The 15,380-nt window shown below is 57.9% G+C and overlaps 1 protein-coding gene across 3 annotated transcripts in view; it reads right to left on the reverse strand.

Moving 5' to 3' along the window:
* The window catches only part of LOC138165433 (receptor-type tyrosine-protein phosphatase F), a 95,454-nt gene that overhangs the window by 13,301 nt on the left and 66,773 nt on the right, over positions 1-15,380 (reverse strand). For 2 of the 3 annotated variants that reach the window (XM_069093787.1, XM_069093786.1), the window contains exons 14-23: positions 13,700-13,726; positions 12,474-12,591; positions 11,724-12,302; positions 10,921-11,018; positions 8,469-8,722; positions 8,260-8,353; positions 7,890-8,102; positions 5,963-6,117; positions 3,313-3,428; positions 680-777 (exon numbers count right to left, since the gene is read on the reverse strand). In XM_069093787.1, the coding sequence (XP_068949888.1) occupies positions 680-777; positions 3,313-3,428; positions 5,963-6,117; positions 7,890-8,102; positions 8,260-8,353; positions 8,469-8,722; positions 10,921-11,018; positions 11,724-12,302; positions 12,474-12,591; positions 13,700-13,726 (1,752 nt within the window). The remainder of the gene's footprint in view (positions 1-679; positions 778-3,312; positions 3,429-5,962; positions 6,118-7,889; positions 8,103-8,259; positions 8,354-8,468; positions 8,723-10,920; positions 11,019-11,723; positions 12,303-12,473; positions 12,592-13,699; positions 13,727-15,380) is intronic. The other variant, XM_069093788.1, reaches the window with a different exon arrangement.

The raw sequence follows: 15,380 nt of genomic DNA on the forward strand, positions 1-15,380 counted from the left end.
CATTTTAGGTGGGGAGTAGAGCATAGATAAAAGTGTACAGGCTGGGCTGGAACACAAGGCCTTGAGCTCCAGGGGGAGAAGCAGAGGCATCCCTGGGAAGGCATGTGGCTTATGCTCTCCAGAGCCCTGGATTACTGCCAGGCTGGGCACATGCCTGGGGGTGCTGGGCTTCCTCAAGATGCCAGGGGTTTATTGGAGATGGGGACAAAGGAAAAGAAAAGGGCCAAGGCTAAGCTAGAGGCCTTCGGAGTGGGGAAAGAGATCTGAGGGGATGTGTGTGTGGGCAACCAGGACAGGGCTTGGCAAATAAGGAGATGAGGGGAGATGGGAGGGAGACATGGCTGAGCTGAGCAGGATGGAGTTGGGGTGGGCCCCCAGTGGCCTCTCCTGCCTTATCCTCCATGGCTACTCAGCATGGGGGAAATGCTGCTCTGCAGCGAGAGGAGTCTTCCCCCTCCCCTCTTCTCCCTAATGGCTCAGACCTGCCCTGCCCTGATGTGCCCTTGGATGGGGAGCCCTCTGAAGGCAGGCCCAGGTCTGTCTGCTCCCAGTGTTCCTAGGACCCCCAGGAAGTGTCTAATTGATGTTGAGCAAGGAGGTAACCTCCAGGTCCTGGAGAATCGGCTCCCCACCCCTGCCCCTGGCCAAAGTCAGGGTCAGACCCCTATAGCCCCCTCACCTCATACTCCTGGGAGAACTTTAGGCCGTCATTGGCCTTGAGCCGCTCAATGTTGTCAGCCAGGTCTGTGATGGGGATAGGCGGATGGTCTCGCATGCCTGAGGATCACAGAAGGATGTCCATATCAGCAGGGGGCAGGGCAGGGTGTTGGGGGATAGCCACAATGCATGTGTGCACACATGTGGACACGTGTGACCATGGGTGAGCCAGCACATGGTGGTGTGATGATGGACACGGCAGCACATGCGATGACACAGGTGGGTGGAGCACTGAGAAAATGGGAAGTAGAAAGGAGGGCAGGGGAGGTGTGCACACATGTGCCCACGTGTCTGTGTGTGTAGGCAGGAGATGTGTGTGTGTCGGGGACAGACCAGGGAGGGAGCTAACCATCCTGACAGCATGCAGATGTGCCCAGAGACAAGGGGGAGGGGCCCCAAGATACCTGGTCCTGACCCCCTCGGGCTGCCCCTGCCTCTGCCACTGGGGACCACACAGTGGGTTCCATCCGCCTGCACCACTAGAGTACCTGAAGCCAGGCCTGAGGCTTTGCTTTTAGAGAAAGTGGAACATACTTTGTGCCTCTGGCCACTCTGGACTCTTGTCTCTGGGCCCTGGCCCTCCTATAGTGACCTTCAGCCCTGGCTGCAGTAACCACCCTGCCTGCTCCCTCTTCACTTCCTCAGGGGTAGGTCTCTGCTCCAAAGGAGGTCTAAGCTGGGCAGAGGACCCTGACATGGGCAGCTGTGCCCTCCTCCATGTAAACCCAAATCCCAAGACGTCACCTGTCTAATTCACAGAGCCCCACAAATAGGGGCCAAGAAGAAAGCATCGAGCTGTGGTTCAGTGGGGAGTGAGCTGGTCTTGGGGTACCTGGCACTCAAGTCTGGCCTCTGACCCTGGACCTCACATCCTTAGCAGCCTCTCATGCACCTCTGGACTCATGGCTGTCCATGGGTCCTGGCATCTTCTCACCAGGAAGTGCTCGACACGAATGAAATCACAGGGTCAGAGAAAGACCAAAGGATATGTCCAGCCCTGCACTGGGCACTGGGGGGGAGGGATGGAGGCTTAAAAGGAAACAGGGCCTGCCCTCAGGGAGCTTGGTGGTGAAAGAGTGTAAAAATTAAACAAGAGAATCTGAAAAGAGAAAACCCAACACGATTGAGGCTCTCATGAGACTTCCTCTAGACGGTGACCCAGATGTAGAGCCTGGAAGGGAGACCAGGTCTTTCAGTCCTCAGTCCTAGTCTTTCTTACCTTGCCAGGAGCTTCCCTCAGCTGGTAGGATCAGAGGGTCGGTCACAGACCCACAGTTGGAGGCTGCGAGGTCCACCCTCTTCACTTTACAGCTGAGGACACTGAGGGACAGGGAAGCCTAATCCAGTCAGTGCCCAAGGAAGGGCTGGTAGGATTATAGTGAAATCTTGAGCTGGAAAGGAATCCCATTAACAGAGAAGGACCAGAGATGCCCAGGGTCACACAGCTAGGAAATAGCTGAGGCAGAATTCAGTCTCGGGTTTCTGGCCTCCAGGTCCAGTGCACGCTCTACTAGACCACCCTGATGCCTCCTAACTGTTTCCAGCTTTTTCCTTTGAACCTAAATGTAAGACTATATTAAATGCTATCTTATCAGAGTGCAGTCAAGTCTTATGCAGACCTTTGGGGCTACTGATTCAGGGTCCAGCTGCAGTTAGATCCAAGTGACTCAGCACAGAGACGTTCTATGGCAGTAGAACCAGTCCGCCTGTGGCTCCCCCCATTTCAGGTCTGCCTGCCTACCTGTCCTATGGGCTAGCCCTCATCCACACTGATGGTGGAATCACAGAGATGGAGAGACAGCAACATGGAGAGGAGACAGGGGCTGAGCAGGGAAGGGAGGAGGAGGAGCCCCAAGAAGAAAGGGAACAGATGGCCAAGGCTGAAAGGATGGGACACAAAGAAGATGAGACACAAGAACACAAAGGTGCAGGAAGCTCAGAAACTAACTTGAGATGTTCGGGCAACTGGGGACACTGGAACCTGTGAAGAAAAGACAGATAGAACTCGGGGCGCGAACGGGGGCACATGCTAGGCCTCACCCCCCCTGGTTGCTCATGACCCCTGGGGCAAGGCCCAGGCCAGCGCTGCAGGAATGGTCAGAGAATCAGGAGCAGGAAGGAGGGAGAACAGAGGGGCAGGCTGGGGCCAGGGATGGGGCATAGAGTAGGCCTTAGCCTGGAGTAGGAAGAAAGGACAACTGGGGGGAGGGGGGGTGCTATGGGAGGAGGGGAGTGAAGGGCCAGGAACGACACAGTCTGAGCTTAGCCCCTCTTGGGGAGCAGGCAGGGTCCTGCCCAAGAAGCCTCTGGACAAGAGGAATGACCGGACACCCACCTGGGGCTTGGATCCTTTAGGGACAGGTAGCTTACTACCTCTACTCAGATGAAGGACAGCTCTGCCGTCAGGCCCCACTTGATCATACTGTATCACTCCCCAAGTGCTTCTGGGGCGGAGCAGAGCTGCCCAGGTTCAGGGCATCTTCCCAGCATGGAGCTGGTCAGGGATGCCCCAACCAAGTCCTGGCAGCCTCAAGGCTCAGCCCAGCCTTGCCTCCCCCTTCTCCCCACTGTCCTGGCAGCTCATAAAGCCCCTACCTGGGGTCTGGTAGTTGAGCCTTCTCATCTCCACAGGGTCTGAGGAGTGGGCAAGCAGCGAATCCTTCAGCCCCACAGACTGCTCATCCTTGGCTGAAGGAGAGTTAGTCCTTTTCCTAGGAGAGCAGAGAGAAAGGGGCTCTGGGTGGGGTGGTCTGGGGATCTGGCAGTGGGAGGGAGCCAGCGCAGAGAAATGTGGAGGGCAGCCAGAGTCCTCACCGGACCGTGGAGCACTGAAGACATGACATGGACAGCATGCAAATGATGTGATCAGCACGGGGACAAGCACACCAAGCCTGGAGTGGGCTCCTTGAGAAGACTCACATTGGCCCACTCCTCCGCTGGGGAGGAGAGAGCCCAGCCTGGCTTGCTGTGACCCTTTCTGGTCTCAGACATCTGGCTGGGATGGTAGAGATCCAGGAAAAGAGAAGAGCAAGGTAAGGGCCCTGCCTGCCCACCCAGAGAGGCTGGGGGCACTTTCCAGCAGGCCAGGCCTTGGGGGAGTTGTGGGGGGCACTGCCTGTGTCCCTTTGGTTGTGCCTGGCCCCAGCTCCAAAGACTGGCCCTGTCCTTGTCTCCTGCCTGGACTGCTGGGACTCAAGGATGACTCCTGGTCATGCCCTCACCATTCTTGCTCCCTTGGGCTGTGCTCCATCACCCTCATCTCCTCCACTAAGCCCTGAGCCAGCATCATCTCCCTTCCCTGCCCTGTGACCTTGGCACAGCCAACTCTTTTCCCTCTTCCTGATCACTCTCTAATCCCTCAGTCAGACACGTCAGTGGCCTACATGTCCTCATCTGTCTGTGACTACTTTTTCACCCTCTGCCTAAAATGCCCACATGGGCAGTTGCCAAGGGCATGACTATGTTCTTGCCTTCACCTGCCTTTCTCAGTGTGATGCTCAGGCCCAAACCCAAGAGCCATCCTGGCTGCCTCATTCTCTCACCCCCCACCCCCTCCATATCCAAGCTGCCACCAAGGCCTGGTCATTTCATCTTTGCTGCACTTCTCACAAATGCCCTCTTCTCTCCTCTGATGTGGCTCCCACCTCGATGCAGGCCCTTATCATCTCACACTTGGATTACTGCAGTAGGTGATGGTGGGTCTAGCTGCCTCACATCTCTCCTCACTCTGCCACCTGACTGCAGGTCTGACGGTGTCACTCCCCCACTCTATGAACTTTGATGAGGTTCTACTGCCTCCTAAGTGAAGTCCAAACAAACATTGCTGCAGGCCTGTGAGGCCCCTGCGATGTGCTGGAGGCTGGCCTCCGCCAGCTCTCTGAGTGCACACTCCCCTGCCTCACTCACTCTCTCCTATCTCCTCAGGCCCCTTCTCCAGCACCTTGTCTTCACAGTTGTGCTGGTGCTCATGGGCCTCCCAGCTTCTGTCCCACAAGGGCAGCTCTGGACTCTCTCACCACTTTCCCTACCTCCTGTGCTATGGAGCAGATGCTCAGTCAAGGTTTGTCGAATGGACAAATGTCTCAAGGTTCACGTATCATGTATTTACCCATCTCGGTTTCACAGAGGAAGAAACACAAGTTCATCAAGGCTGGTAAGAGGCAAGGCAGAGACTGGCTTCCAGCTACCTGACTCTCAGGCTGGGGTCCTGCTTTTTGGGGGGAGGACATGCTGCCTAGGAGTAGCCCCTCTGCTTGCAGATGCTAGGAAGTCCTGGCTAGAAGTGGGCCAGGACTTTGAGAAGTTAGCATTTGCTGGTCCAGGCCCTTAAGTCCTCAGTCACAAAGCATGTCTCTACTGGGTTCTGAGGATCATGGCAGTGTGTGTGTGTGTGTGTGTGTGTGTGTGTGTGTGAACCAGCAAGCAATGAGGAGGGTGAGCTCTGCTGGGCCGTGAGAGAATGCTAGAGAGATGTGAACCAGCAAAGGAGGAAGTCTGCCCACTGGCCCCTGTAAAACCCAGCCAGGGCTGAGTCTATCAGCTCCAGCAAGGGCCCAGGACGAAAGGCTGAGGGGCGTGAAGGCGCATGGGAAGCTGGGAGCACAGAGCGGGGTACTGCGTTCTGGAGACTCAAGGCAGGGTGAGGGGGCGAAAAGACAAAATGGGTTCCTACCTTTCTTGTTTACTAGATCCAGAGACAAGCAAGGACAGAAGAGAGGAGCGGTCAGTGTTATCCCAGAGCCCAGGGCCCCAGAGGACACTCATGACACCCAGCAGGGAGCACAGGGAGACCTCTTGGGGTGTCTGTACTAGGCCAGCCCCAGACAATATACTACAGGACCCTGGAGGTCAGCAATGAGGCACGAGCTCTCACATACACAGATGTGCACACGCATGAAGACACACATGTAGACAGACAGACATGGACGCCCTGAGGGCAAGGACCATGAAATATCTCATCTGTCTTTCTTCCCTGGGTCCAGCATGTGGCTTACACAGTCGGAGCTTACAGGGCAAAGAACGTGGCAGCCCAGAACAGTCCTGGGAGCCCCTGGTGCCACCCCTCATCACAGGGCTGGCCAGAGAGTGGAAGGGTCAAGGTCACACAGCAAGGAAGCCAGGCCTGCTGTGCACAGGAGTAACCAGTCTCTCTCTCTCTCTCTCTCACACACACACACACACGCTCACCCCCACGTCTGCTCTGTCACGCGCCATTTGGCCCGGGCCCACTCACTTGGCCACTTACCTCTTGAAGAGTAGGATGGCGATGACAATGAGGATGATGAGGACGACGGCCAGCACGGGGCCCATGACCCACAACATCTCGGGCTCGTCCTGCTGCTTCGCTGAGGACACTTCCACCAGGATCTCATCAGAGTAGGGGCTGGCTGCATACTGCCGCTGGGGACATATGGGGACACAACTGTGAGGGCTGGGCTACACTCGTGTGTGTGTGAACAGCAGTGGATGCCCGAGGGTAGCAGGAAGAGGGCCAGGAGAAACGCGGGGGGATGGGTGGTTCCTTGGAGGAAGGGAGGATGCGGCCTGGCCTCCAAGGGTGAGCAGTCTGGGCTATAGGGGGTGACGTAGGTAGGGCAGGGAGCTGGCCCTGCTGGAGAGAGGGGAAGGAGCTCAAGGGCAGCCACAGGGAGCCACTGACGGTTTGTGAGTTGTGGTGGAGCAGGACTAGAGGCAGGGAAGGAGCAGTACTCTGTTGGCTGACTTGGTGGGGAGGAGGCTGGCAGGACAGAGCAGGGGAGGGGCTGGAAGAGCAGCAAGGGCACAGAGACAGAATCACTGGGACATGGACAGGAGAGGAGAGGAAGTGGAAGAACCAAGGATATGCCCAAGGGGACACTGGGACTGGATCAAAGTGGAGGTAAGGAGTGATGGACCCGGCAGGAAGGCACACTGGGGCTCCCTGGGAGCAGAGGGGACGACGAGGAGATGGTGGCAGAAAGAGCTGACTTCACCCACCAGGTTCGGGGCTGTCACTCACACTGCACCTCTGGCCCTTCCTACCTCCCACCCACACCCAGCCCTTCTTCCTCCACCGTACCCCTGAGGGCCAGGTCTAATATCTTTGTGGCCACCAACTACCTCCGGGCAAGAACACCAGCCAAGGCAGACAGCTGGCCTCAGACCCTCAGGTTGGACCCCCACCAGCCTTCCTGGGGCCTTGGTGCTACCCCACCCACCGCATGTACTGGGCTCTAGCCAGGCTGATTTCCAGACAGTCCCCTACCCTGCTCAGGTGCTCCTCTCTCCTCTGGTGGCCTCCAGGAAGCCTCCCAGACTCTGGCTCTGGACAGGGCATGCAGACGCCTGGGGGCAGGGACCACATCTTACACCTCTGAATGGGGGCCTAACTGGACAGTGATGTCCAGTGTGAGGGGCAAGCCCCCCCCCCCCCAAAGTTCACAGGACCCAGGGATGTGTGGAGGGAATGAGTACAAAACTAAAGTGACACTGCCCCTGTCCTTGGTCCTGCTCGGATCTCATCTGGTATTCAAAGGGTAGTATGGGGCCCCAGGGCTGAAGAGGAGGGCAGCCAGGGATCAGTGGAAACTGGGAAGGTCGACCCTCTTGGGAGGGAGGACATGAGGGCTGTCCTCCCGTATCTGAGGGGCCCTATCAACAGGTAAGAGAGTGCAGGCTTGAATTCTGCTTGGTCCCAGAGGGCAGAACAGGAATAAGGGGGTGAAAAATGCAGAGGGATAGATTGAGGCCTGGAGTCGGGACACACTTTCTACCAACCAGAGTTGCCTCCCCGTGGCCTGGGCCTTGTCATCTCTGTAGAGGTGTAAGCCAAGGCAGCAGAGCCCCAGGTTGGCCAGGAGGCAGCTGAGCTGCATGGCCCCAGATTCTGCCCACTGAGAAGCATCAGGAAGTGCTTCTGGGCCTGTTCAGGAGGCAGGAAGAGCCCTGGTCAGGAGGCCTGGTAGGAGCCTGGGGGGGCCCTGCAACCCACGCTCTACTACCTGTCACTTATATGCTACCAACTTTCCAATTAGAAATGGCTGTGATCTGCTCGTTAAAGCAGAACATCGTCCGCCTGCGGAGGGCATCAGAGGAAGCCAAGATGCCTTCTCCACAGCAGTGAGGAAGCTCGCTCCAGGGGCCTCACAGCCCAAGCCCTGCCGCGCAGTTTCCCTCGTGGGTGCCACTCTTACCGTGTCTCCTGCCTCCAGCGCAGCCAGCACAAAGCAGTGGTAGCTGAAGTCTGGGGACAGAGGCCGGTTGTAGAAGCCATTGTAACTCTTCTTGTCTCCAAGGGTGAAGGTTTCAGGCAGCTCGGCTACCTGAGCTGCTACGTAGGGCTTCAGTCGCTCTATTTGTCGTCGCCGCCGCGCCACTGCACCTACCTGGCCAATGGCCTCCAGCAGCTGGGAACAGGGGGCAGGGCTCGAGAGGATGCCAGGCCCCATGGCACCCTCTCACACACCCTCCCTGGAACCCAGGAAAAGAACCCTTTGAGGCTGGGCTGGGAGGCCAAGAGCAGACTGTTCCCACCCCCGCAGGAGGCAGAGGCTTCGCTCCTACCTGGTCCAGCTCAAGCTCATCTGGCGTCTGCCAACGCGGGCTGAGGGGGCCACCAGCCAGGCGGTCGATGGGCACCACTACGATGTAGAACCACCTGTGATGCACGGGAAGCCCCAAGGTCACTCGGGTGAGCGCTGCTCAGGCAGGGCCGAGGGGGCAGCATGGCGTGTGTCCGGGGCATCGCTGCCCGGCCAGCTGCAGGGACTCACCTGATGGCGGCCTTGGTCTCCACCCTGGGCAGTGTGAGGGTAAAGCGGCCGTCCTCCATGTACTTGGCCACGGGCAGGGGCTTCTGCAGCAGGAGGTCAGGGGCCGTGCGGATGGACACCAGGTGCTGTAGACCGCCCGCACTGCTCCCACGGCTCATCAGCACAAACGAGTACTCAGTGTCAGGCTGCAAGTCCCGGATCAGCTTCTTCATGGAGTGACCGTCCACCTCCACACTCTGGCCATTATAAAGGATCTGCAGGGCAGGAGGCCAGCACTTCACAGAGGCACTGGGCAGGGGGGTCTATCTCAAGCCTGGCCAGAATGGGGTCTGCTCACCCACAAGGCCTCTCTGGTTCTGTCCGTGCTAAACCCCAGGCCCATGACACCAAAAACCTGGCCTCATCTACCCCAAAGGCCTGGTCCATCCACACCAAAGATCTGGTCTCCTCCACTCTAGGGGCCCTGATCCTGCCAGCATCACAGATCCCAGGGCAGATTCTGCCTCAGGAAGGGTGCCCCAAGCTCACTGCCAGGATCTCTGCAGTTACCCGGTGTCACTTAGGGAAAAAGGAGGGTACCTTGGTACCCCTGGTGAAGCTGCACCAAACTACCCACAGTCAGCAGGGGTAAGGAGATCAAAGGACCATTCTTTGAGCTTCTGCCTGACTGGCCCCACCTGAGCCCAACACAGGGAGGTCAGCAGCTGTGGTCTCAGCCTAGTAAGCGCACTTGTTCTCTGCCGCTGGCCTGGGACCCAGGGATGTGGCACTAAGCCTAGCCCTCTCACCATGCTCTCTGTCATCTCTCCAGGTTATCAGCCTTCAGGCTCTGCTGCCAAGTTACACCCTGTGCTTGATCTTCTGGGTCCCCAGACCCTGGCCTAAGTCAGCCAAGTGCCACTACCAATTCCCCGGCCATCCCTTCTGTGTTCTCCACTCAGACCCCATCCTCTAAGTCAAGCCAAGGATGGGTTAAGATGAGCTCTAGGAAGGAGGCTTGGTCTTGAGAACATTTCTGTGTTCAAAGATTCCAGAGCTGGGAAGGCACTCCCGGGTCACCAGCCCAGGCTGGGGAGGGATAAGTCTGTTCATATGTATCTCACATGCCAGATGCTAGAGAGAGGCCTTGGTGAAGGAAAGGGAAGAGTAGCTGAGACACTTGGCAACATGCTGGAGATGAAGCCAGACAAAAGGCCAGGAGTCAAAGCCACGGCCTTCAAGGACTGCACACAAATACCCAAACTTTAGGTAACAATTCAGGGAACTAAAGAGACAAACTGGTCCTTGTTGGGAGGGAACCCATGATTAGGCCAGAGCTCTGCATGGTGCGGACCTTATCAAAAGAAACAAGATGGCAGGGCAGGGTTCTATAGGGAGAAAAGACAGGCACATGAGGAAAGCCAGGAATGAGGCAGGAGGAGCAAAGGAGGACGGTGTGGGGGTCAGATTAGGGGGGCTTTGTTACTGAAGCAGACTACAGACCCCCCAGGAAGAAGGAGGGAAGAGATGAGGAGGCCAGGAGACAGCTCCGTCTAGTGATGGGGGACTTCAGCTGCCCAGAAACCTGCTGGGGGCTCTCCTGCTAAATCCTGCAGAGAGGTGGGAAGGCTACCCAGGAGAAGCCCTCTGCTAGGCCTGGTTCTAACTAATACAGAAGAAGAGTCTATGAAGAAGAAGAGAAACAACCCTGGGCCTCTGCTGGCTCGCACCCCAGGGCTGGGGAGAGATCACAGAGCGGCTCAGCCCAGGAGGAATGTCTGACTGACAGAACCATGGATGAAGAGACCTCCTGTCGCCTGAGTGCAGAAGGTGGAAGCCAGGACAGGGAACAGGACAACTGCAAGAACTAGAGGCGGGGAGCAGAACCAGGAGTGGAAAGACCTCCCGAGTCATGAGAGCTGGCCCGATGCGGAATGGCCCCCTGCGGGAGGCCGTGAGCTCCCTGTCCTTGGAGTTCTGTGAGCACAGGCTGAGTGCCCACTGGTCAGGTGAGCTGCAGAGTGATTTCCTGGCTAGGTTCAGGTTAGACCAGGTGCCTCTGAGCTCCTGTGACTGATTCTTCTTTGTCCCACCACTGCCTCCACCTCAATGTCTCTCGAATGTACCCCCTACTCTCCCGTGCCCTAGCCCCACTCTGGTACAGGCCCTCCCTGCCTCGCTCACCTCATGCCTCTGCCCTCTCTAGTCCATTCACCACTACAGTAAATGTCCTCACGCAGTGGTGTGCCGCGTTAGCCCTGGCCTCGAGCATCAAATCCCTCATCCAGGCAGCCAGCCTTGTAGCGGCTAATTCCCACCCCTCTTTTCTATCCTCTGCCCACAGCGCATGTGATGGTCCAGCCCATTTCCATGGCTGCTACAGCTCATCCCCTGTGCATGCTGGGACAGGTTCCAGGCTCATCTGGTGCCGCCTCCTCCTCCAGGAAGCCCTCAGCCCCCACCCCTGGCATACCTTGAATGGCACTGAAGACTTGTAGGAGTCAGGGACTTCCCAGCTAAGCAGCACAGATGTCTTCATCACGGCATTGACCCGGAAGTTCTTGGCGAACACTGAAATTTAAATCAACAAAGGTCACGGGGAGTGTTTTTTGCCTGTGCGGGTAGGGGGTCCTCGAGTGCTAAGTGTGGTGAGGGAAATCTTCAGGAGTGGGCCGCTGGGGGTCCACAGCAACAGGACGGCATGCCCCATGTCAGCAGGGAGCTGGGAGGGGCCTCCCCGGGCCACCAAGGCTAGAGGGCCACCACCACCGGAGGTCGGAAGGCTATTCCAGGAGGGCATTAAGACCCATCACCAGAAGGACATTCCCTGAAGAAATCACTCATTCAGTCACCAAACACTGATCAAGTCTCTCCAGTGTGCTCCCGAGGAAAAAGGACCCCTGCTTAAGCAGAGTGCTCTGGGAAGGCCAGGGCATCAGGGAGGCCTTCCCAGAGGAGGAAGATCAGAAAGGGGATTCAGAAGGTGAAGTGGAAGTGAGGCCGGTCCAGGCCAAGGAAAGGGCCTAACTTAAGCACAGTCCCGGAGGCAGGAGAGCCAAGGGCACATTGTGAGGATGGACAGAAGAAGAGCCTAGCCGGCACAGAGAGCACAGGAGGTAGCTGGAGACAAGGTCGGAAAGGTGGGTGATGCCAGATTGTGAAGGGCCTCGATTGCCCAAGAAGACCAGAATCCATGGACTGCCACCACGGCCTCCCACCTGCTGCCCGCCCTCCCTGTGGAGGCTGGTCCCGCTGGCACGGGCGTGGCTCACACACCTTGCTCCACTGGCATGGTCCGTGACTGGATGCTGGGGCTGAGTGGCCCCGGGCCGCGACTGGTGTGGGCGCGGACCTTGACATCGTAAGTAGTGTCGGGCAGGAGGCCGGCGAGGGTGAGGTGGGTGTTACTGGTGACGCTTTGCTGCTCCTGTTGACTGTTGATGTCCCGATACACCACGGTGTAGTTGACGATGCGCCCGTTCCGCTCAGCCAGCACGGGAGGGTCCCATCGCAGCTCCGTGGTTGATGTGGTCAGTCCGACAACCTGCAGGTTCTGTGGAAAGCCGCTGGGTGCATCTTCAGGGGTGGTGACTTCCTTCTCGGTCGCCTCACCGGGGCCTGCCCGGTTCTTGGCCGACAGGCGGAAGATATATGTGGCACCCTTGTGCAGGCCGGTCACGGTGAAGTGGTGGTCCTCCTGGCCAAAGGCCACCGTGGTGGGCTTCTCCTCATCTGCCCGTTGGTACTGTAGCCGGTAGCCCAGCAGCTCACCCGGCACGTCCTTGGGCGGGTGCCACTGGAGGAGGGCGGTGTTCATAGCTGTGGTGCTGACCATCATGGTAGGCCGGCCTGGGACTGAACGAGAGGGCCCCCCATGGCCGCGTGAGCTGCCTCACTTGTGGTCCTCTCTGGCCTGGGGGAGGCCCTGAGGGCAGACTGGCCAGTGCCCCTTAGGTGGCAGCTCTCCCAGGGCTTTGGATGGACCACACCCCCTCCCCCAGGACTTCTGCCCCTGGCCTGGCTCACCTGCTCCTGTGGTGGTGACAATCTTGGGCTTGCTGCGGGCTCCGTCTCCTTTGGTCGTGTAGGCAGCGACGGTGATGGAGTAGGTAGTTTCTGGGGTCAGACCTCCAATGGTGGTTTCCTGGGGAGTGGGGGAGAAGAGTCTGGCAGGGTCCTGAGAAGAGAGTGTGGCTCAGGGGGCCCTGGGCTGGTAGGATAGCATGCTGAGGTCCCTGCCTCCACTCCACATGGCAAACAGCTCAGCTCTCCATCCAGCCCTTGAACAGTCAGGGGCTTTATAGCGGTCCAGAGCCTCCCATGGAAGCCTGGAGGCCAGAGCAGGAAGAGACTGTGGGCACCCAGAGGGCTGCCTCTAGCTGGGCCCTAGGGACTGGCTCATCTCAGCCCTTCATTCTACAGATGAAGAAACAGGCCCAGAGAAGGAGATGTGGCTGGTTTGGGGTCCCATGGGTAGCTGGGAGCAGGTTCACACCAGGTTCAAGCCCAGCAGGGCATCGGTGTGGCCCTGGACAAGCTCCTTCTCCCTCAATGAGCTGGTTTTCCTCTTCTGTTGAGTTAAGGTGGGGTGCGGCAGGGCTAGAAGAGATGGCCTGCGATCCTGGGGACAGATCCACTCTCACAGTGGCCTAGTACTTCCACTCCTACCATCACCACAGAGACCCAAGATCCAGGGGACAGCAGAAGGGGAGGAAATGACAGGTGCCCAGATGGATGCCACTTCCCTCAGAGCCCACCAGAGATAGAGAGAGAATCCAGAGATCCCTGCCCTGTTCCACCGAGGAAACCCGAGCGCTGGCATCTACACTACCATCCCCACAGCCCTCGGCTCCCCACAATGGTCCCTGTCTTTGCAGCTCCATGTAGGGCACCTCGACTCAAACACATGCCACACCACACCACACACCACGCCACATACCATGCCATACCACCAAACCCAGGTGAGACCCGCAGACTTGGGGCTGTCACCAAGCCTCTCCCAGCCATGGGGGCTTATGGTACCTGTGTCCTGGGTCCTTTAGCCCCCAGTTCCAGGGGAATTAAGTCTGGGATTTGGGGGTGGGGGAGACAACACAATAATTTGTTGGCCTCCACTCAGCTCGATAGGGCTTAGGGACCTTGGAGACAGTGATCACCAACCACCCAACAGGCAAACAAAGGGTCTCCTTGGCCTGTGCCCCCCCATACCAGACTTTTCCCAGTGAGGAGCAGCTACTCATGCCTTTACTTACATAGTCCTCTGACTCCTCCGGCCGCCACTGACCACAGGAGGGAGAGAGAGACGGAGACAGACACTTGTGAGGGAGAGCTAGGTCTAGCCAAAGGGAGGGGGCTCAGGGCTACAAGGCAGCTCTCTGGGGAACTCGGTTATGGGCAGGTTGAGCAGAACCAAAGGATGAGGGAGGGCCCTGGACCGCCAGGTCCCTGAGGAGCTAGCCTTCATGGCAGGCCCAGCTGACCAAACCCATGGAGGCCAGGTTCAAACCTGCCTCCCCTGCAGGCAGCACACACCAGTCAAGCAAGTACCCACAGTGGGCCACACAGAAGAGACGTCGCCTCAGGAGCCCAAGACACCCCCACAGGGCAAGGGGGGTTGCAAGTGGGCTCATGGAGACCCATGGATGAAAGAAGGATCCTGACAGCCAGAAAGTGGGTGGTAGGGGTGGGCAGTACCCCAGGTGAAGGGAATGACGTGACCATGGCAAGGGAATGCACTGTCCCAGAAGAGGGTGCATGGAGGGGAGCAACAAGCCTGCCGGGGCCTGTTGGCACCAGTGTGGGGAGGCCTTGAATGCCAATGTGAAGAGTGTGGGCCTAAGTGCTGGTGCTCTATCCATCCTGGGAAGCATCTGGGGGCTGTTCCCTGCTCCTTGGTTTGTATCTCAAAAAAATTCAAGACAGAGCAAGAAGGCCCACATGTGCGAGATTTATAGCAGCCCGAAGGCCGAGGGGCTGCCCACACACTGTGCAACTGCTGGACAAGCAGGGGTGTCTGAGCGGGATGGGGCCCTCACTTGAGCCAGGCTACCTGCAGGCCTGAGCGAGAAAGAATGAACATACTGTGAGCTAAGAAGTAAGGGAAGGGATGGGTGGAAGGACAGCTCCCTCTGGCTCACCTGCAGGTCTGTCCTGGGTTTTAGGAAGGGATCCAAGAAGCTGGAGTCAGGGCAGGGAGGCAAGACTGGGAAAGGTTTCAAGATGGTGAGGAAGGTCAGGGAGCCCAGAAAAGTATCTTGTCATGGGAGAAAGGCTAGACTTGTTCTTTTTGGCCCCAGCAAGTAGAGTATAGTCACCAAGGGCAAGACTTCCATCTGATGGCCAACAAGGGCTATTCCAAAGTGGAACAGGCTTCTGGGAAGGTAGTGAGCTCCCTGTCTCTAGGGGTCAGCAAGCAGAGACTAAATGTCCGTGTATGTGTGTGTGTGTGCATGTGCAAGCACTGTGGCAAGGAGTCCTGCCAAGGGATGATTTGGGCAGGATGACCTCTGACATCCTTCAGCTCTCGGAAGCACATGGTACCTGGTGGGGCACAGGGCACAGCTCTGACAGAAAAGGGGAACACATATGCCCTGCCTCATGGGGCCAGCCTCCGAGCTCTCCATCTGGCTGCACAGCAGCACCATATGCTTCCCTTGGAATGGCCTCTGGCCTCTGCTGAGCCCGGCAGATGGGGCTGCCCAGGCCAGGCTGGGGGTGGGTAGGAGAGAAGGCCAGGACAGGTGTCCTTGAGATGCCCTGCTCAGACAGCTGGCCCCTGCCCCAGGGAATCACAGCTCACAGAGGCCCTGCTGGATGCTCTGGCCTGTCTTCTGATGCCACATCAATGGGCTATGTCAGTGATGGGTGAGCCATGAGACACGGGCAAAGGCTGTGGCAAGTGGTGGTCATCTATCCCTGGAATGCCTAGTGAGA

The sequence above is a fragment of the Petaurus breviceps genome, unplaced genomic scaffold, assembly GCF_028583685.1.
Source record: "Petaurus breviceps papuanus isolate PSGF00001 unplaced genomic scaffold, PetGlider_PUasm1.0 208, whole genome shotgun sequence".
Taxonomy (NCBI): Eukaryota; Metazoa; Chordata; class Mammalia; order Diprotodontia; family Petauridae; genus Petaurus; species Petaurus breviceps.